Here is a 23,191-nt window from a genome sequence, read left to right as displayed (position 1 = left end):
GCATTCAGGTGACTGAACATCTTTCCCAAGTTATCAGTTTATTCATTCCGGCTTCACAATTGCCATGAAAATAAACCTATTAGCAGTGCTTCAAGTGTCGGCTTCACACAGTACTGCCTGATCAACCAAACACTTCTCTGTTGCTTTAAGCTACTGATTGTACATGCTATAATATCATTATATAAAGAAAACTTACGAAAAACAAAATATATGTGCAATTTATCAGATATATATTTATCAGCACTAGGGATTAGGGAACCAAACTGGATGCCAACCGTGTGTGGGAAGGGGATGGTGGGGGCAGGAAAACTGTGGGAAAGGTTGAACATTTTGAAAGGGAAAAGGGTTGACTTTTGCCTCTTTGTAGTCAGGGGTAGGGGTGAGTGAAATAATAACCTAATATCCCACAGTAAAAAAAACACCCCCAAAACAGATGGTACCCAATCACTGTGTTTCCTGTGCAAAACTCCTCCCCTTTCATTTTTGGCTGTGCAAAAGACTCTTGGAAAGATTTGCCCTTCGTGGCTCGCACAGACTAACATATAAAAGCTGTTAGCAGCTCCTGTAGCCAGCCGCTAGAAAGCTTGCAAAGTTTCTCTCTCCCTCTCCCTCTCTTTCTCTTTGAGGGTTTGTAATAAGACACACACTTCTTTCTAAGGGTTCACACTAGAGCACAGACAAGAGCTGTTTAACTTGGAAGGACAATACACTAGGCTTTTTGGTTCTGCAAAGAGGTAAGCCATTGAGCTCTGTCAGTTTGCTTTGCATGCACTTTTTTATTAATGCACATCCTATTTTGCTGGACTCAGTTATTAGCCGTACGAGTGAGATACTGTGTTTCCATGTCTTCTCAGATTTCTTGTCTATCGCTTTGCAGCTGAATATTTATTGCGGGTGTAGGGGGGGGGGGATGAGTGCAAAAGCACATTCCTAATCACCAGGATGGATGGAGCTTTCATTGTCAGGCTATTAGATGCTCTATGCTGTAGTCAGATGGCCAGTAATAAATCCTGTTGTATGTTATAGGGCAATGTGTGTATATGGTTGCTAGGCAACTTGAGACAAAGCAAGGCATTATTTGACTCTCTGGAAACATTATAGTTTGAGTTACCTTATGTAGATGACTAAACAGCTGAAGAGCTAGGTAAAAATACTATAAATAAATAAACTCAAGGTTGGGGGAAACTCATCTGAAAGAGAAAGATATTCACATTCACCCCAGTCACATTATTTAACCATTTTCCCTTCACAGATCTTCTGCTTACCATAGTGAGTTGAAGTAAATCTTTGCTCCCCACCCTACCACCAGGGCCCAAAATGACAGTAATTTCTGCCATCAGTGGCACCCTCTTGATTTCCATTCTCTGTGAAACAAGTGCAATAGAGTCACACAACTCCACTGAGCTGTTCTTGTCAGCCAATAATTACACAGACACTGGAGTGGCCTTGAACATTCCTCCGGATTCTGCAAGCCCTCCCAAAACCAGGAGGAAACGATATATTTCACAGAATGACATGATTGCCATTCTGGATTATCACAACCAAGTCAGAGGCAAAGTCTTCCCGCCAGCATCTAACATGGAATATATGGTAAGTAGATGTTCATTTACTTCCCTACCCACTCCTGAACTTTAGAAAGTATAAAAAGCTGATGTTTCATGCTACTAAACCAAAGCGGCGCCAAACCGGATGTTGTTGGACTACAACTCCCATCAGCCCCAGGCAGCATGGCCACTTTCCAGGAATGAAGGGAGTGGTAGTCCAACAATGACTGGAAGGCAGTACATTGGCTACTCTTAATATTACACTATGTCATTTCTCCCCCTCTCCTTTCCCACCCTCTTTTAAATTAGACCAGTAGCTTTTGAAACCTCTCTAGAGCTTTGAATGAGCAGAATAACCCAGGCCACTTATGACACAGAAATTTGGGATAGGGTATAATAGTGGCTGCCATGCCACTATTACAGGTCTGTCTTCAGTTGTGCATATTCTGAATGTCAGTAACCTCTTGCATTAATGCTGCATTGTTTGTATCACTGCAAGGTGCAATATACACTGATGGTGCTTTCTCTATGAAATACACAAAAACAATCAGAAGCAGGGGTGGAGGGGCTTTTCAATCTTCTTTGCAATGGTTTATCTGAATGTAGGGTTCCTACTATACCTAAAATAACAGAATGACCTCCAGATGTTGTTGAATTCCAGTAGTCATCATCTCTAACCAGCAGGGCAGGGAATGAGGGAATCAGCACTTCACCCATAGTTTAGTATCCATGCTTTAATGCTCCCATGGTTTTTAAGGGTTTTTAAGGGTTAAACATAGCCCTAAAAACCATGGCAATATTAAAGCATGGATATTTTTTTAACATTCCGGTTATCATGATATGTTTGTGTGATACTTGTGTGATACTCTCTTTTGAGAGAGAGAAAGCCAGGAATAAAAGGAAGCATGTTAACATTGCTATGGGACATATTAACATTGCAGACTTGAACTATGTGAACTGCCATTCCCTCTTTCCAGGAAATCATGGTGCTTGTGGTTCTGTGAGGGATATTACTGATCTGTAAAAGAGAATTCTCATCCTGTTCTGCAAGCTACAGTCTCCAAGATTCTTTCTTTCTTTTTTTTAAGGGAGAGAGGGAATAGTCATGGCAGTTACCTAATGTGAAGCCAATAAAAGTTTGTAGAGGATTGGCTTAGGTTAAATTATCTTCCACTGTACCTGACAATGCAGGCTATTGTTCATGAAAGCTCATGGTGCATTTAGTAAGTGCAACTGTGCCATAGCACTTTTGAATTTTCTTCACCTTGGTTATCTCCTGATACAGGGACAGCCCTCCAGATGTTTAAGACGACAACCCCATGAGCCCAAGCCAGGATGGCCAGTGGTCAGGGATGATAGAGGCTGTAGTCTAATAACATCTGGAAGGTCACAAGTTTCCCATCTCTACCTTAAGCAGTGGTGTAGGAAGAGGGGGCGGGGGGCGGCCCGCCCTGGGTACCACTCTGGGAGGGGCGACAAGATGGCCATCCATACACGTGCTGTCCGTATGGGCTGCCTCTCGCATGGCGACTCAAGCGGCAGCCCGTATGGCCGCCATGCGCAAGTGGCAGCCCGTACGGACTGTGCATGCGCAGCATTCCTTACGGACTGTGCATGCGCAGCATTCCTTACGGGGTGTGCATGCGCAGGATGCTGCAGATGCGCAGTCCATATATGCTGCGCCGCCCCAGGTGCAAGAGAGGGTTCTTCCGCCACTGAACTTAAGGACTAATAATATAAACAGATATAAAAGACCCAGGACGAAAACAGAGAGAGGGAGAGAAGGGATCAGGGAAGAACAACTTTAAATTGGAATTCAGCACAAAACCGCCTAGAACGGACCATCCTCAGCTTATCTATGAGTTGGGATATAGATCATAGATTTCCTGCCACCTTCTCCTACCTGCTTGTCCCCCACAAAAGGCAGCTAATGTTGCATGGCCATTTTGAGGAGCACATGGCACCGTTTCCTTGTGGTTGAATCTCATACTGCAGCAGTAACATCTATTAATTATAGGGGATTGCCTGGTACTTTACCGCTCCCATTCAAGCTGCCCTGATGCCCCACATGACCCATCCAACCCACATGCTCACCAGATATATTTTTTTATGTGATTGTTTTCTTTAGCTTTGATATTAGAAGAGCATCAAATATGCAACAAAGTAAACAAGAATAGAATGACTTTCTTTGGCTGAAATCCCTCCTTCCTGCCTCATCACCAAAATAACCACCCCATTCCCAGAAAATATAAATTCCATATACAGTGTTGTACATCTAGGTCATTCATCTTCCTACAACATCACAAGAGACATCAGGGAAAAATATGTAAAACACACAAACACATGAAAACGGGGATCAGAAAGAGCAGGAGATAATCCCAGTGACTGAGCAAACATGCCAGTAGCCCAAGTGTTTAGTCAATGCATTCTAAGGATGGATTCCTGATTCCCTCCCCTCCCCCAATGTTTGCAAAGCTTGCTGTCTTGTATAAGCAGTCTGTGTCTTGGAAGCCAATTTTACCATTTCCGCCATTCAGGTTTGGATTACCTTTGCTGTCGAAGCTTTTCATACCAGACATTTGGCAATAAGTGCAGCACGCTGGAACCAAGCTTGCTGAGAGCCAGGAAATGCCCATGTTCTTGGAATGCAGCCAATCATTAAGTTTGTGGATTCTAAGGGACCAGAATACCTTGTGGTATTGACCAAAAAAATTTCAGGACCCAACAGAATCATCAGCTGAGTGAGAAGGACCCAACCTTAACTGTATTCCCCACAATGTAAACTAGAAGAAAAACACTTGCTTAACAAGAGTCATGGGGCGAACCAGTTGATATGCAAGGAAATGGTTGGTTGAATCAGTCTTGTAAATCTAGCAATTCCCATAGTTCTCTCTATGCATGAAACCATTGCAAATATATAATTGCACAACCAGATTTAGAGCTCTGTTTGCACATTAAAGATTTGCTCTTCCTCCCTCATTAAGTTATAATGTCGGGATGGGGGGGGGGATGTCAGACAACAACCCAATGTTCAAGGATAGTGGGAAGGTGTTGAGCGGATGTGCAGTAGCCCTGCTCCTCTTTAGCTGCCACCATTGCAGGGAGTCCTGGCATGTGCTGTCTGTGTAGTAAACTAAATGTACAAATACCTTTCTCACTCACTCTGAATGCACAGATGTAGGGGTGAGCTAGCTCTTGTGTCCCAGTGACCCATCTCTAGCATTCCTTGAACTTGTTGAGAGGTTGTATGGTAAAAGGTAAAGGTAAAGGACTCCTAGATGGTTAAGTCCAGTCGATTTGACTGTGGGCTATGGCACTCATCTCTGCTTTCAGGCCGAGGAAGCCAGCGTTTGTTTGCAGACAGCTTTCTGGGTCATGTGGCCAGCATGACTAAACCGCTTCTGGCACAACGGGACACGTTGATGGAAGCCAGAGCATTTGGAAACTGTTAAGCAGTACCTATTTATCTATTCAAGTTGGTATGCTTTCAAACTGCTAGGTTAGCAGAAGCTGGGACAGAGCAACAGGGGCTCACTCCATCATGATCTAGCTCTCCAAAATTTCAGACAGAAGTCTTTCCCAGGTCCACCTGGAGATGCTGGGCCTTCTTCATGCATCTGTTCTGCTGCTGAGCTACAGCTCAGTGAAGCACTTCTGAGGGTACTTCCTTGTGTGTCCTCATTATTCCCACTTGATGCACAAAACTTGTAGCTGACAAGATTTTTATTTGATCTTACAGGTGGTTATGAGGTATGGGGAAAGAGTTAACTTCCAAGATATGTTGCAGTCATGTTATTTAGGATTTTATAGTTTATGACCAGCATCTTAAGTTGTCCCTGGAATGCTTCAGGAAGCAAATGCACACTCTGGAGCACCTGCCAGTAATGTGATCCTGCCATTCTAGCCCCCTGGAGATGAATTACTATGTACTACAGTAGCTCTACATATAAAATTTCATGTCTTTGCAGCTTTCGGTGAATGCATTTTAATGTAACAAATAGGCTGGCTCAGCATAAATTCTGTTACCTACTGAGTAAAGAATTCACATAGTTCTGAAAGGGCTATTGTTTTATTATACAAGAATAATGTTCATCTTAAAGTCACAGGAGCATCTTAGATGGCCACGTATTGCTAACGACTTATCAGCAATATTGACTTATTTTGAGTAGAAAATTCAGAGGAAGGAAGGAAGGGCATAATTCAAATTTAATTTTAATAGGTGAACCTTTTTAGGAATAATTAACATATATAATATCAACGGAGGTTGTTTTTGACTATATATAATAAATAAGTACACAACAACAACAACCAAGCAAATCTTCCCTTCAGGACTAGGAGGTGGTGCTCCAGTGTCAAGTTGTCTTACTCATGCTTCCCCATCTGAGTTCTGGAACTGTGCAGTGCCAAGAAAATCACTTCAAAAGCAACAGTACTTTTCACTGCAGAGTTCAGGAAATTAATCAAGATAAACACTGGAAATGAAAAGGGGGGAACCCAGAACTATAACAATGGATATTTATTTAATCAATTTTGGAGAGAAAATCTAAATTACTTGTTCTACTGCTACAATTTCTTTTCAGGCTCCTGTTTAAGATCCACAGGATTCAGCATCTCTATAGGAAACTATAGTTTCCTAACTACATTGCAACACTCATTATTTGAATCTTGTCCACTATTGTAGAGAGCTTTACTCTCTATCTTTCACATCATGGTGGTCAATAGTGGGGAAGGGGGAATTCACTATGTGATGGTCAATTTTCATCTGGTGAAAGTTCTACTAAACAATAAGGGAAGGAGAGTGGCAAATGCATCACATAAAAATATAAGAAGAGCCTGCAGAATCAGGCCAATGGCCCATCTAGTCCAAGATTCTGTACTCACAGTGTCCAAGCAGATGCCAACAAATTGGCAAACAGGACTCAAGCACAAGAGCATTCATTTCTCCTGTGGCTTCCAGCTACTTAAGTACACAGAGGTCTTAAGAAGACACTAAAAATGGCAGACCAATTAGGGGAACAACAGCATGTCCCCAGTATGCAGTTATTATTGGCGTCCAGTATCATCACCTACAATAATTCTGCAGAGGAGTCTGTCCCCTTTGGGATTTCTACCTTGCTGGACTCAATGCCCTCTTTGATGTACAGAGCGACACCACCAGGTTTCCTTTTTGCTCACTATATCAATACTATCCTCTAACTCTTTCTCCTAGGGAAAGAGTTCCATAAGCTTGGCACCACCAAAGAGAAGGCACCAACACATGCAATTATTAACCTAGCTCCCAAACACTTTAGTTGAAATGGCATATATTTTGTATCTCCAATCACACATGATCCTTCTTGGCATAAATTCTTACTGCACAATCCTGCCTATGCCTAGAAGTATGCAATGGGATTTACTTCCAGGTAAGTGTGTCTAGAAAGTGCAGCCTGAATGAGCCTTTAATTTGATTATAAACTATCCATGTTTCACTGAGAGGTAGTCATTGCAAGTGACACTGGATCCCCTAGCATATTTTGAAGCTCAAATAGCAAATGTCACATGCAGTAGTTAGGAACACATTGTTCGTGCCTACAAATGTGCTGCGCTGAAAGGTCACAAAATGGGTTTGTATTCCAAGGCCACTGGAAAAGGACAAGCCTTCAGAAAACCACAATTGCATGTTTGTGTCAGTTCAGTCTTAGGGACACAGGAAACTGCCTTGCATTAGATCAGACTGGATGCTCATGTAGCCCAATATTGTCCACAGTGATGGCAGCTGGTTTCTAGATTTCAGGCAGAGGTCTCTCACATCACCTAGTATCTGATTCTTTTCACAGGGGAACCTGAGAACTGGGCCCCGCTGCATACAGATTATGTGCTTTACTGCTTGGGGCTCACTCACACTTCCGCTTGGGTCTGAGCAGTTCTCTGCTTGTCTCATGCTTTCTAGCCATGAGTCCAAGTGGTTTTGCCTTTGCCCCACTGCTTTCCCCTGGAAGACCCACTCTTTAGTGCTGAATCCATTAAAAGCCTAATTGGCATTTGTTCCAATTGTGTGCTAAATTGTGGGTTTTCCCAAGGTGGGGGGAGTGTGGCGGGGCAAATGGAAGTGTGGACAAGTCCTTAGATAAAAAACCTTCCCAGCTCAAGTTATGATCTTGCATTCAGTTATGGTTGCATAAAAGACCCTCTGAATTGTTACAAACTAAAAATGCACACTAAATCACAGGCATAGGTTCACTCCACTGAATAGCCTTAGAACCTTGCAATATTGTTTTGTACACAACAGTAGGTGGCAAAGAGCTGGGAACTGAATCTTGCCCTACCTCCAAGTTCCTTTGTTAGCAGATAAGTAGACTTGGGCACAAGGGGTCTTGTGACATGTTTGAATTCTGTACCAATTTACTGTTAGTCACTCAAAGCTACTCTAAGAAGTTGTGTTGATGCAGAACCTGGTGGTTCTACTGCTTCATCTAACTTTCAATAATGTGTACTGTAGTATATAGAGGACAAGATGTGATGTGGCACCAGCACTCAGAGTTGTTCAGGAGCAAGGTCAGAGAGAGATGGGGAAATGGAGCTACAATTGATATAGCTTAGACAATGGCTCTGTGGACTTGCACTGCCAGCCAAATATGAAAGAGATTGCAATTTTGAATAATGTATGAAAATGTTAGGTCCAAAGACATTGCTTAAGTAATGTCTGAAGAGCTTGCATTCATCTAGGAGCCAACTGCTACCTAGGTAGCATATGCAAAGCACAAGTAGCAGGTGGTTTGGGCTCTACAGCACCCAGGAGAGCTCCCAAATGGCACTTCCAGGAAGTCAGCTGTTGACCCGCTAGAGTGCAATGCTCTTTTGAGCCTTTATATTCAAACAAGGCCTGAAAACTGTCAGAGTGCTGCTTCTCAGTTCTAGGAACAACATGCTGGCCTGTGACATTGAATGGTCTTGGACTGTGAACTATGCCCAGCTAATCAGATACACAATAGACAGTTAATAATATCAACCATGCAATAAAATTAATCCCACTGAAGATTAACCTCAGTAACCACCATACTATGTTGACTCAACCTTCAAACCACAGAGAAGGTGACCTTCCCATTTTTTCCCCCATAAACAAAAAGTACTTAATGAGTGAGTAAGCTCTTACATAAACAAACCTGCTGTCAATCATCCTGCAGTTACTTCGGGTAGTTTGTAAGTTAATTATTGTGCTAATCAAAATGATGGGACGGGAAAAAGAAAAGAAGAGATGCGTGAGTGAAGAAGAGAAATACATTGCTCAGCCAAAGATTTCAAATATTTTCACTGCAGTGATGCCCACTGCCAAAGTTAAAAGTTACTGTTCAACTTAAAAAGAGGCTTATCTCTTCAGCAGAGGGAAACTGCTGTGTCTGGCAGAGGAAGTGGATTTCTTGAAGGGAAATCTCTTGTGCATTCATGCCTCTTCTTTAGATCCCAACCCAGAAACCAACTGGGTAAAATCCTTGTCTCAGCGCTGCTTTCAGTAGCTCATTTCTATATTTGAGATTTGAAAACACATGCAGGGCAGTAGCCAGGAACTAATTGAAAGCATACGTCTTCAAAGCTTTAGAATACCAGAGGCAAATATTATAAATGCGTCTAATAAAGATCCTGGGACTTTCTCTGCAGGCCACTGCTTTTTACTGACATGTGACCATTCTGACATTATAAAGTAACAGCTCCTGTCTATGGCTTTTTGTGGGATAAATCTTTGCTTACATTTCCAACATGCGAGAAAGGAAATGCAACATCAGAAGCAGCCGTCGGTGTGCAATGTCAGCCAAGAAACATTAACAAGGTCATAGTCATGTTCTTATCATTGCTTTGCCTTGATTTTGGCCAGACTGTCAAAGTGAATGTTTCCAAAACTGAACCTTGACTGGGATATATATGGATACATTAAGAGCACATAATGTCTTTAACATCACAAGATATGCATCTGTTTAAATGCATAGCTATGTTTTTGAAAATTGGCCAGGTCCCTATGAAGCTTTTAATAGTGTATTAAAATCTGAGAACGTGTAAAAAGCTGTAGATTTTTCAATTGACTTCCCTTCCCAGTCCCCCCAAATGATATAATCCACATGGTGGCTTTTTTGCAGCAACCGGCTACAGACTGAACTAAAATTCTTACTGGAAATGTTTTTAAAAAATCAAGCCAGGAAATGTGTTAACAATGAAAGATCACAGAGCAGTTTTAACAAATAGACATTGGAAAGGATCTCCTTTTAGTACAAAGCGCTTCCTGAACTATTAAAAAAGAAAGAAAGAAAAAAGAAAGGAAGGAAGGATGCAAGGAAGGAATGGCCTAGTTTGAATAGCTATGGCATGAGTGCTTCACTCCAGTTGTCCCGAAAGTGGTTGGAGGAATATCTGATTGGAGGAATATGTACCATATGCAAATTTAATATTTGTGGAAAGTCTTTTAAAAGATCAGCCATCCCAAAATAAATGCAGCCAGATCCCTTGTGAAAGGCAGACATCAGAATTAGGTGTATATTAATGATTTAGTACCATTACTGTCTGACTATTCCCTCAGCTCTGAATGTAGAAAGATCCTATCAAATGAGATTCTATATTTGACATATCAAGGAGTTCAGGACTGTGCACCGAAACATATGGAAACTATTCCCCTTGACATCATTAATTCACTTCCATATCTGAAACAAAACAAAGGAATATTGCGGGTTTTGAGCTATTTAAGTTAACAACAGAATATTCAGTGATGTCACAGGATAAAAATTGCATCCAAAGAATATAATTCCTAGAAATGCTGGGAGACTAATAGTGGAATATAGAATTAGGATTTGCATGATGAGTTTGGCAAGCGCTAAAATCAATCTGTAAGACTTTGCAAGAGGGTTATTCTGCTGATGAAATAACAGAGGTTTTGTTTAATTCAACACAAGCAAGGGAAATTTTCAGAAGAACTCCATAGAGCATGGCAAATACAGTGCCTTGAATTTTGACAGGTAGAACATGAGAGGTTTCGATCCAGGTCTATGTGCCATCATGCACAGACCACTGCCTCTTGGTCTTAGTTCTCACTTTGTGAAATGGAAACAGAAGTAGTTAGCCACACAGGATTAGAAGTAAGCACTGTGCATGTTTTGATAATAAAAGTTAAGTATTTTAAATTAGGGGACAGGGCTTCCAGATCAGCTTCATCCCTAACTTGGTAATGTACAAATGCTACTGAATTTAGTTTGAAAAAGAAGCCTAAAGCTACCAGTTTGGGATAGTGAAATGTTCATATTTGACTTTGAATAATTCCAATATTTTGAATGGATAATAGAAAAGATTTTTAAAGAAGCAGCCTTTCACTGTTTCTATCTATGTGTTCACACACACACACACACACACACACACACACACAAACACACACACCAGTCTGCAAATGGTCTTGGAAATACACAATATAGTTTCATATATGACATTGTTTCCCCCCTGTGCTTACCTGTGAGCCCCTATAGCTATTGGCTGAAGTGCTGTGATGTCCTAGAATGGTAAGAAACAAACATTCTACATGTTGAAAGGAATGACTCCATTTTGGAAGTTTGGCAAACAGTTCAAGGTCAATTAAATATTATTTTGGGATTGGAAAACTATAGGCTGCATCCAACTAAGTTTTACTTGGAGTAGATGCATTGAAATTAATGGACCTGTGTTAGTCCTGTCTATTGATTTCAGGAGGTCTGCTCTAGATACAACTCATTTATATTCAGCCAGATCTGTTGACCCACACTTCCTACCAATAATTGGATGGCGTGTGAAATAGGACTAGAATTAGATGTCTGAGAATAGTTTATTAAGGGGAGGGGATTTCTCACAAGTGTAGCAACCTCTTGCTGCATGCATACATTTTTGTAAGTCCAGAAGTGAGGTGGTGTATGGGATTTTATTCCTGCTGCACATCAAGACAATTTATGCATGGCAACCTCAGTGGATGGATACCATTGACTTGAAATATTGAACCAAACCTTTGTTTATAGTTCTTTAATAGATTACATAGTTACTAATCTAAAGCACACACATGCAGTTGCTCGTAGAAAAGTGCCAATTGCTAGCTGATCGCAGTATTAATTCATTTCTATTAGTATATGGACTTTCCAATAGATTACAAATGCAAGAATGATTTCTTTGCAAAGGGGCAGCTCAGAATCCAGGTGATCTCATAGCTGAAATAAATACATAATGCCAGCCAAATCTGTCTGTATAAATTCCAATGAGCTCATGTGTTTTCATCACTTAGTATGCACTGAAAAGGAGAGGAGAGGCATTTTCCAGCCATGGGTAAAAAGCAGGCAGATAGAGAAGTGGTTTCCTCTATATTAAATACTTGGCCATATATGGTGATTGCTACATAGGTTGCATGTGTCCATTGAACTGCTTAAAGAAACAAAGGTCCATAATACAAATGGCCAAGAAAACATCTCTTTCTACCTGCATCACATAGCAGACTGTGGTTGGATGGTGGTGTTAGAGCCAACTTCAGCTGCAAAACATCTTGTACCCTATTTGTTTTCCCAAAGCTGTGGCACAAATGCTTGTCCACTGTTCATGTCAAGAATCTTTGGATCCGCCTACAAAGGCTGATACATAGAATCATAGAATTATAGAGTTGGAAGAGACCACAAGGGCCATCGAGTCCAACCCCCTGCCAAGCAGGAAACACCATCAGAGCACTCCTGACATATGGTTGTCAAGCCTCTGCTTAAAGACCTCCAAAGAAGGAGACTCCACCACACTCCTTGGCAGCAAATTCCACTGTCAAACAGCTCTTACTGTCAGGAAGTTCTTCCTAATGTTTAGGTGGAATCTTTTTTCTTGTAGTTTGGAACCATTGCTCCGTGTCCGCTTCTCTGGAGCAGCAGAAAACAACCTTTCTCCCTCCTCTATGTGACATCCTTTTATATATTTGAACATGGCTATCATATCACCCCTTAACCTCCTCTTCTCCAGGCTAAACATGCCCAGCTCCCTTAGCCGTTCTTCATAAGGCATTGTTTCCAGGCCTTTGACCATTTTGGTTGCCCTCCTCTGGACACGTTCCAGTTTGTCAGTGTCCTTCTTGAACTGTGGTGCCCAGAACTGGACACAGTACTCCAGGTGAGGTCTGACCAGAGCAGAATACAGTGGCTCTATTACCTCCCTTGATAATAATAATAATAATAATAATAATTTATTATTTATACCCCGCCCATCTGGCTGGGCCTCCCCAGCCACTCTGGGCGGCTTCCATGAAAACCAAAAATACAGTAAAATATCACATGTTAAAAACTTCCCTGAACAGGGCTGCCTTAAGATGTCTTCTGAATGTCAGGTAGCTGTTTATCGCTTTGACATCTGCTGGAAGGGCGTTCCACAGGGCGGGGGCCACTACCGAGAAGGCCCTCTGCCTGGTTCCCTGTAGCTTTGCTTCTCGCAATGAGGGAACCGCCAGAAGGCCCTCAGCGGTGGACCTCAGCGTCCGGGCAGAATGATGGGGGTGGAGACGCTCCTTCAGGTATACTGGACCGAGGCCGTTTAGGGCTTTAAAGGTCAGCACCAACACTTTGAATTGTGCTCGGAAACATACTGGGAGCCAATGTAGGTCTTTCAAGACCGGTGTTATATGGTCTCGGCGGCCGCTCCCAGTCACCAGTCTAGCTGCCGCATTCTGGATTAGTTGTAGTTTCCGAGTCACCTTCAAAGGTAGCCCCACGTAGTCCAAGCGGGAGATAACCTGAGCATGCACCACTCTGGTGAGACAGTCCGCAGGCAGATAGGGTCTCAGCCTACGTACCAGATGGAGCTGGTAAACAGCTGCCCTGGACACAGATTTCACCTGTGCTTCCATGGACAGCTGTGAGTCCAAAATGACTCCCAGGCTGCGCACCTGGTCCTTCAGGGGCACAGTTACCCCATTCAGGACCAGGGAATCCTCCACACCTGCCCACCTCCTGTCCCCCAAAAACAGTACTTCTGTCTTGTCAGGATTCAACCTCAATCTGTTAGCCGCCATCTAGATGCAATACTCCTATTGATGCAGCCCAGAATTGCATTGGCTTTTTTAGCTGCCGCGTCACACTGTTGGCTCATGTCAAGTTTGTGGTCAACCAAGACTCCTAGATCCTTTTCACATGTACTGCTCTCAAGCCAGGTGTCACCCATCTTGTATTTGTGCCTCTCATTTATTTTGCCCAAGTGCAATACTTTACATTTCTCCCTATTAAAATTCATCTTGTTTGTTTTGGCCCAGTTCTCTAATCTGTCAAGGTCGTTTTGAAGTGTGATCCTGTCCTCTGGGGTGTTAGCCGCCCCTCCCAGTTTGGTGTCATCTGCAAATTTGATCAGATGCCCTTGAGTCCATCATCCAAGTTGTTGATAAAGATGTTGAATAAGACCGGGCCCAAGACAGAACCCTGTGGCACCCCACTAGTCACTCTTCTCCAGGATGAAGAGGAACCATTGATGAGCACCCTTTGGGTTCGGTCAGTCAGCCAGTTACAAATCCACTGAGTGGTAGCATAGTCAAGTCCGCATTTTACCAGCTTCTTTACAAGAATATCATGGGGCACCTTGTCAAATGCCTTGCTGAAATCAAGGTAGGCTACATCCACTGCGTTCCCTTCATCTACCAGGCTTGTAATTCTATCAAAAAATGAGATCAGGTTAGTCTGACATGACTTATTTTTCAGAAATCCATGCTGACTATTGGTGATCACAGTATTCCTTTCTAGGTGCTCACAGACTGTTTGCTTAATGATCTGCTCCAGAATCTTCCCTGGTATTGATGTACAACTGTCAGAGCTGCCTCAAGGTCCCAGCTCACAGAGGACCAACGCCAGGTCGTCGTTATGTACAAAAGTCTTTATTAAAGTTCAGTTTCCATTTCAAAGCCGCAGCGCGCAGCTCTACGTCTTAAACCCTAGACCGTCGAAGTCCCGTCTGAATCTCCTCCCCCCTGACACCAGTTTAAGATCCTAGCCCTGCTCCACCTCTTCCGCTGCTCTCTCCTCCTCTGGGTCCTCCTGCCCGCTGGGGCATTCCCCTTTCTGGACTCTTCTGACGCTGAGTCGCCTGACTCCTCCCCCTGCCTCCAGCGGGCTTTAGGACCTGGTTCCCAATCCTCATTCTCTGCTGTCCTGCGCTCCTGTACATTTGAAATTGTCTCTCGCGCCAACCCTGTGACCTTCCTCCTGACCGTTACACTGCTTCGGTCACTGCTTCCCTCTTCCGGGAGGCTCGCTGGACTTGACCTCCCCTCCTTTCCCTGACTCTCCGATGGAGGCGTGGTCAGCCCTGACTCATCTTCTCTCCCTGGTGGGGGATACGCTGGCCCCGATACCTGGGACTCTTCCCCCCCACTATGCTCTGGTGGGGAAGCTGGTCCTGATTTCCAACTGCTGCTCTGGGAGTCCCCGCTGGCCCCTTGCTCCTGGGGTGTCCCCCTTGGGAACCCCCTTGCCCTGGCCACCGGCGCCCCCTTCTGTGAATCTTCCGATTCGCTGGAGAGGCTCATGGAATCTCTCGGGCCACTGTCATCTTCTCCTACGCTCCCCTCGGATTCTTCCCCTTCACTCTCCATCTCCTCCCTTCCCTGTGCTTCTGCTCTTGAGCCCCTGACAACAACAATCTCTCTTTAGTGTCGCAAAATACTCTCCTTTAAAGTTGTCGCTGCCTGGATCTCCCAGTGTGTTCTTCTCTTCCTAAAAGCAGCTGTAGGGGAGGGGTTTTAGATCAGGTCATAATGTAAATGGGGTGTGGTTAACCCTTTCCCTTGTGCTAATTGATGCAAAATCCCTCCTCTCTGAGCTGCTTAAGCAAGAAAGGTGTTTGTATTGTGCTCTATTCCCACCCACCCCTTCTGGAGCCAACAGCAATTTCAGAGGGTTGTTTTGCATCATGGAATCCATGCTGGAGAAAGAGTTAAAAAATCCCTTCTGGCTTGCCACTGAGCCCAATCCAAATCTTCCTGCCATGATATATGGCATGTGGGAGATCTAATCACAGAACCCTTGCAACATGTGTAGTTTGACCCTAACACTATTCAAGCACTATTCATTTAAAGCACTTTGATACTACTTTAAACAGTCATGGCTTCCCCCCAAGAATTCTGGGAGCTGTATTTTGTTAAAGGTACTGAGAGTTGTGAGGAGACTCCTACCCCACTCACAAAGCTACAAGTCTCAGAATAGCTCTGCCAAATGGATCACTGTGCAGTGAAAACATTTCCCAAGCACCCTAGAAATGACTGTATATTTGGATCTGATTATTCATGTTATGTCAATTGGGAAGGGCATTCCAGAGATTACATCAGGTTTATTCACACCCAATATCGTCCATATTATTTTTTTAAACAGAGGGACATGATTTATGCATATGGACTCAAGTGCCTTGGAATTGGTTTCCTTGACTGAAATGAAAAACCTGTCTGTGTGTGTGTGTGTGTGTGTGTGTGACGGGATGTGCTCAGAATCCTCCGTGCCACCAGGGGCAAACAACAACACATAGGATTGTAAGCTTGCCCAGCAAATAAACGTGATGATTCCCCTTCAGATCTCCCCCCCTCAATGCACCAATGTCATGGATAAAGCTGGCAGGGGCAGAGATGCTGGGAGCAGGTGTACTGCACACAGCCCCATAGCTCCCTTCATATATTGAGTTTCCAGTACGTTTCTGAGCACAATTCAAAGTGTTGGTGCTGACCTTTAAAGCCCTAAATGGCCTTGGTCCAGTATACCTCAAGGAGAGTCTCCACCCCCATCGTTCTGCCCGGACACTGAGGTCCAGCGCTGAGGGTCTTCTGGTGGTTCCCTTGCTGCGAGAAGCCAAGTTACAGGTAACCAGGCAGAGGGCCTTCTCGGTAGTGGTGCCCGCCCTGTGGAATGCCCTCCCATCAGATGTCAAGGAAATAAGCAGCTATCCTCTTTTTAAAAGTCATCTGAAGGCAGCCCTGTTTAGGGAAGCTTTTAAGGTTTAACAGACCATTGTATTTTAATATTTTGTTGGAAGCCGGCCAAAGTGCCTGGGGAAACCCAGTCAGATGGGTGGGGTATAAATAAATTATTATTATTATTATTATTATTATTATTATTATTATTATTATTATTAGGCAAATGCCTGAAAAAGCTTATACATGCATAGAATTAAGCCTCAGGGGCCTGCCAGACATCATTTTTATTGTGCATTCATGATGATTGGTGCTCATGATGCTATCGAGGCAGTCTCTTGTGATCCCATGTCCAAGACTATTTGCACTTGGGTGGTCATACTGCTTCCAAGCAATGTACACCCTGTAACTTTCTGCTGAAGTCCTGTAACTTTTTTTATCATAAATGTTCAGGTTTGGAGTTTTTGTCACACTTTTGTTGTGCCAGAGCACCTAGCAATTACATGGTAGCATGGGTGCAGCACAGCGGAACTAAAGCAGAATAATTCCATCACCAATGCACTAATGTTGTATCAATAGCATCTTGCAGAATACACCCACAATAAAGCACCCATTTAGAGGGGTCCTGAGTTAGCTGAGTCACCACCATCATGTTTGGTCGATCCATCAGGCTTGTGTAAGAAACACGGCAGAAGTGACCAATCTGATTTAGGGAAGAGGGAAAGTTTTGCCACACCCCATACAGTTGCCTTCAACTCTCTCTGTTTCATTTTCAGTTCTGTTTTTATAGAAAAAGAGGTGCTGGAATTCCCCACGAATGCCTTCCTTGTTCTTTTCTACAGTGGTACCTCTGGTTAAGAACTTAATTCATTCCGGAGGTCCGTTCTTAACCTGAAACCGTTCTTAACCTGAGGTACAACTTTAGCTAATGGGGCCTCCTGCTGTCACCGTGCCACCGGCACATGATTTCTGTTCTCATCCTGAGGTAAAGTTCTTAACCTGAGGTACTACTTCTGGGTTAGCAGAGTCTGTAACCCCAAGTGTTTGTAACCCGAGGTACCACTGTAATGGCAATGGAGCCCACTTGAGAGGTGCGGAATTCCATTGAACTCTGGCTGAAAAAAGCCCTGCTCCCACTTAACGCAATGCAGTTAATATTTTAGAACTCCCCACCCCGTTTCTGTGTTCAGTATTACTAAAGAATATGTATTTTTCCAGGTGTGGGATGAAAATCTAGCCAAGTCTGCTGAAGCGTGGGCTGCCACCTGCATTTGGGACCATGGCCCTTCATACTTAATGAGATTCCTGGGACAAAATCTGTCGGTACGGACTGGAAGGTGGGCAGATGACTTGTAACATATCTTCATTCAATGTATTTTGGCAACAGTTACCCTGGTGTAGAAGATTCCTGAGAACACTGGCACAAAAGCAGCCCCTTTCACTTAGTTAATGAGCCAGCTTCACACATGCAATAGCATCCAGGCACAGAGCATTCCTTTCCAGTGAAGTAAACAGAGAAGCCTATTTGTGCAGGAGTACTCTGTGTACACTGGAGCACATGGATCAGCAATGGGGTCTGACACAACGCAGTGACTGTTGCTATTTTGGTAAAGAAAATTATTGCGTCGTGGGTCCAAGAATACATGATATACAAATTAGGCAAAGAGATCACTCTTTAGTTGTTGTAAATGTATGCAAATGTTCACATTTCATTTTTTAAAATACTGTTTTATTGTTCACCATTTGGAAACTGCTAAAATTTTAAAAAATAAAATAATCACCTTCACAGCTCTGTCCATCCAGCAAAATCAGAAGCTATATAAATAACAGATTATGTATAAGTATCAGCAACACTCCAGCATCAAACAGAGCATGCATTTTCTTCAGCATGTCCCAGGGCTTATTCACAAAAATATAGGTCAGTTTTTCAAGACACCATGATCATGGAAATCGTAGTCACTCTGTAAGAGGCCAGAGCATACCTGAGAACTTGATCACGTGGAGGAAATAACCACAGCCTAATATCTGTCTTATGCACATCAATAATGCTGAACATTCAGAAATGTCCCTATCTCTCTGTGACTTCAATCACACCTAGGTATCGATCTATTCTCCAGCTGGTGAAGCCATGGTACGATGAAGTGAAAGACTACGCATTTCCGTATCCTCAGGACTGTAATCCAAGGTGTCCGCTGAGATGCTATGGGCCCGTGTGCACACATTACACCCAGGTGATTTGAGTTCAGCTTTTCATACGTCAATATCATGCTTCAGTTCAGTGCTCGGCTCCCTACGCTATCTGTGTTTCTCTCCACATTTGACTCTAACAAATGGATATTAATCTTTCTTCAGATGGTTTGGGCCACTTCCAATCGAATAGGCTGTGCAATCCACACATGCCACAACATGAATGTCTGGGGGTCAGTCTGGCGACGAGCTGTTTATTTGGTATGCAACTATGCCCCAAAGTAAGTAGCTTTCTTTTCTTTTCACCAGCTTTCATATTAGCATGCAGGCTATCTGACTGAGCCGACTCATCATCTTTTTAGTAGTGCAACAGAGCAAGAAGAGGCTGGAAGTGCAGATCTGGGGCTTTTTTTTACAGTATGAGTGATGATGTCATCTGCCAGAGGGCCAGGGATCCTCTTTGCTCTGGACAGCAAATGAGGAGATAATGGCACTTTCACATTTTTTCTGTCTACTCTCTTCTATCATTTGTGACAGATGAGAGTAAAACAAGGGTGGGTAATCAGACTCTGAATACCATTGACCCCTGAGGGCACAGTCAATGGGCAGGGATGATGGGAACTGTAATACAGCAACATCTGGAAGGACATGGGTTTTCCAGCTTTGACAGCTTCTCTGCCCCTTCTGGGTGGCAAGGCCAGGCAGGGGTTCTTCTTCAAAGCTTGGCATTCGTGGTTAGGTGGCCAGGCTTTGTCCATATGCTTCCAACCCTACATTCGTAGCCATGGGGCCTAGAAACTTGAATAACATGAATATCACATCTGGTTATGATACTATTCCGTATCAAGTACCAACTCTGTGATTTCTTCTTCTTCTTCACCGAATCACACAATAGACTTAGCCCTACATACAACAACAACAGCACGTTATTACGGTCGTAGATTAGCATAAGGAGGGAGGGGTAAAATCATTTAAAAAACAACAACACATTTCTTTTATTAAAAAAAAACTAAAAGGAGGTAAAACAGAATATATATATAAAAGTCCATAAGAATCCAAAAGAGACGAAGAAGGTCTAAAACAAGGGTTAGGAACATCAGACAAGAGTGAAAGAGCGCAAAAGGCTAGTATATATAAGACCACAGCTAACAGTCTACAGAGTACTCCAATATTAGTACAGTGGTGCCTCGCAAGACGAAAAGAATCCGTTCCGTGATTCTCTTCGTCTAGCGGTTTTTCGTCTTGCGAAGCAAGCCCATTAACGGCTTAGCGGCTTAGCGCTATTAGCGGTTTAGCGGCTTTTAGCGGCTTTTAGCGGCTTGCTTATCGGTTTAGCGGATAAGCGGCTTAGCGGCTTAGAAAAAGGGGGGGGAAGGAAAAAAAACCCCACAGGAACTCGCAAGACATTTTCGTCTTGCGAAGCAAGCCCATAGGAAATTCGTTTTGCGAAGCACCTCCAAAACGGAAAACTCTTTCGTCTAGCGAGTTTTCCGTCTTGCGAGGCATTCGTCTTGCGGGGCACTACTGTACTCATTATATCTAGTTTGTGGCACAGATCATCTGAGCGCTGCTGTGCAGAATCTTTAGCCCTACATAACAGATAGAAAACTAAACCTAATTGATCTGTTGGAGAGATACTTCAAACAGTGATTCTATGTGCTAATCACATTATTACTTTTATTCCTCAGGGGGAACTGGATTGGAGAAGCGCCATATAAAGTAGGGGTGCCGTGTTCTGCTTGCCCTCCCAGTTATGGAGGATCCTGCACTGACAATCTTTGCTTTCCAGGAGTAACATCAAACTACTTATATTGGTTTAAGTAAAATAGTGCAGCATCCCAATAACTATTCTGGTCAAATGAGACTGTAACAAAATATTGTATATTGAACTTTGCACATATTGTATGTAAATAATTTTAATAATATTAATAATAATAAATGTACTTTGTGAAGTAGTTTGAATAATTAGATTTCTGGATGTGGCAAAAATCCTCTTCAGCCCTGCTTAATTGACAGAGTCAGCCTCCCAGATCACTGATAGGCAGAGAGGGATATCATATATTTACAAAGAGAAAGAAAAGGAAGCTATAGAAATGGCAAGTAATGGAGTGATCCACAAACAATCTCAACTGGGGTACTTGGATTTAAGGTAATGAAATTCTGCTTCCTTAAATGTCATTGGGAATATATTTTCACATCTTCAAAAACTCCACCATTACAGGGTTGTAGTGATATGCAATGTTCTGAGTTTTACAAATGTCTTCTAGCCAAACTGGCAAAATAGACGATATGTACAAATCAAGCAATTTAAGGAACGCAAATTAACTCTGTAATAGAACAAAATCACCTATGAATTATTCTTTTGTGTGTCTGTTATTCTTTAGAATGAGAAAAGCAAGTGCATTTTGGTAAAATAATAATCATAATGTTTGTAAAAAAAAGGGGGGGAGGCCTTCAGATGATTTTGTAAGGGAAAATTTACTTAAACCTTAGCAGTGTATGTTTTGTAAAGGGTTCTTGTTCCAGAATCTAAGCAGTATTGAGCAAATGTTCTAGTTTATTTCTTTTCTTCAAAGCATGCACGTTACTGCAATTGTGGCTTGGTGCTATGGTCTGATTTTATCTGTGAGAGCACAAATAATGGGAAACGTTGCTGCAGCAAGTAACATCCTAGCCATGTCAAAAGAGGCAGAACTTTCTGGCGATGCCCTTCTTGACATACCTTTTCTGACCAGATGCTCATACCTGAAGCCATAAAAGTTTCTTTGGGCACTGCAGGGTGGTCCCCTTCCCCCTTGGATTGGTACTCCCTGTTGAGAGAGCAGACCTGATAGCTGCTGTCGTGCTGATGCAGGTCCCAGGACCACATCAAGATGTTCAGTAACATTAGATGGAGCTGTTAGGCTCCTTCATTCGTGGTAGAAAATTTGCTGCATTTGCCTTGTTCAGATTTGCTGTTCCCTATGACCAAGTCAGACTCAGTTCAGTACCTTTATCTTTAACTGGCTCTGTTCTGTTAAACTAGGTAACAGAGTTGTGAGTGATAGTTGTGGTTGAACCTTTGCAGTCATATATCTGAATGAAATGCCAGGCAGAGGAAGCATAGATGTATTTGCTGCAGATGACCACAGTAACATGTGGATGTCTGGAGCTGGGGCTAGCAGCATGCAGATGCTAGAGGTAGGGCCAGGAACACAATACTGCCCCCCATAATTATGTAATATCCCTTTCACACGTTACTAAAGAGCTAAAGCGTAACTGATATTCATGGGTGCAACATCAAACTGATTTTACCCTTGTGAAATAAGCTGTTGTTCTTTTTGTATGAATGATCTCCTCTAGGGAGAGGATGAGTGTTGAGAAAAATGCAAATCCTATATATTTTTAATATTTTTTTTTGGGGGGGGGATAAGTATGACATTAAAAACGCAATACTTTTTTTAAAAACAGTGTTTATGCTTTCTAAACAGAACTAGTAACTGTAAATATATGATTCTGTAATGTAGCAGAAACTATTACATACATATGGTACTATTAACTGTTATTCTTCTACATTGTATGAATAAGCTGGTTCTGTGGAATAGCTGTCTTTCAACAGTTCAAGTAACAAAAGTTTTCTATTATCAAAGAGGTGCATAAGCTTTTTCACAGTCTACAACAATGGTGCTAAGAATGGGCGAAGGTCTGGCTGCATTGAAAGCAATGACTTTTTTTTTTTTTAAAAAAACATTCCTTTCAGTGAAGCCAGGATTAACCCATTATAAACACACTGTTAAGTGCAACAGGAAACAAAAATGAGATAAGCTATTTCATAAGAGCAGCTTCGTTTTAAAAAGGCAGCAAGTTTTGGAGGGTTCAAAAAAAGTTTCCCCTCCACACAGCTAGGAGACATTTCAATGCATCACATATTTGACTTATATGACTGAAGAATAGTAGGATGTTTTAAAATACTGTGTTTACCTGTAATCTTGTGTTACTTACTATCAGCTTTCGATTGATTGATGCCAGTGGGTTTTAAATTAGGTTCCTCAGAAACACAGGGTTTATCAATAAGACGTTCAGCAGTGGCAGTCAAACTTTCCTGAAAGACAACTTGGGTCATCTCTATTATTATTGATCTTCTGTGATATAAAGGAAAGGCGGTTATATTTCGGGAAGAGCCTAGCAGGCCAAGTCAATGACTGATTGGCAGATGCATAGGTTCCTTAGCAGAACAATATGGGTCCCTTGGCAAACAAACTTATGTAGAAAACATTCCTTGACTATATGAGGTTTGAAAGTCATGGTTATATAATAGCAAAGTTGAGAAATATACATTTACCTCCATGGCCAGTAACAAATGGTGCTTGAGAGAACAGCTCCGTGTGAGGCTATGTCTTTTTTGCTAACAACAATGGGACAATTCTAGAGAGAGCTTAGACAACAATCCATCAAATATCTGGAGCAACAGCTACTCAACTGCTGTCTTGCTTCATTGCTGGCAAATACACAGTGTACAAAATTGGAGCAGCACAAATGTTGCAGTACGAATGTGCTGCAGTTTCTTTTTTAACAGAGGAGAAATTCTGGTGACTAGTCC

General features: G+C 42.6%; 1 protein-coding gene across 1 annotated transcript; it reads left to right on the top strand.

The window, feature by feature from the left end:
- Positions 1-530: 530 nt before the first annotated feature.
- PI15 (peptidase inhibitor 15) lies at positions 531-22,327 on the top strand. Its single transcript, XM_081874763.1, has 6 exons — positions 531-734; positions 1,253-1,590; positions 17,644-17,762; positions 18,524-18,656; positions 18,778-18,893; positions 20,301-22,327. The coding sequence occupies exons 2-6, from the start codon at positions 1,318-1,320 to the stop codon at positions 20,434-20,436; spliced, it is 777 nt and encodes a 258-aa protein (XP_081730889.1). The 5' UTR covers positions 531-734; positions 1,253-1,317; the 3' UTR covers positions 20,437-22,327.
- Positions 22,328-23,191: the final 864 nt, after the last annotated feature.

Source organism: Podarcis erhardii (assembly GCF_964252035.2).
Source record: "Podarcis erhardii genome assembly, chromosome: 8".
In the NCBI taxonomy this organism is placed as follows: domain Eukaryota; kingdom Metazoa; phylum Chordata; class Lepidosauria; order Squamata; family Lacertidae; genus Podarcis; species Podarcis erhardii.
Note: the sequence above shows the minus strand (reverse complement) of the source record. Positions and strands in the feature narration are given on the sequence as shown.

Excerpts from the sequence above, each read along its gene's own strand:
- PI15 (XM_081874763.1), top strand. The coding sequence starts at position 1,318 with ATGACAGTAATTTCTGCCATCAGTGGCACCCTCTTGATTTCCATTCTC. Across the intron at positions 1,591-17,643 it reads CATCTAACATGGAATATATG|GTGTGGGATGAAAATCTAGC; the intron begins GTAAGTAGATGT and ends GTATTTTTCCAG. Across the intron at positions 18,657-18,777 it reads TGTGCACACATTACACCCAG|ATGGTTTGGGCCACTTCCAA; the intron begins GTGATTTGAGTT and ends ATCTTTCTTCAG.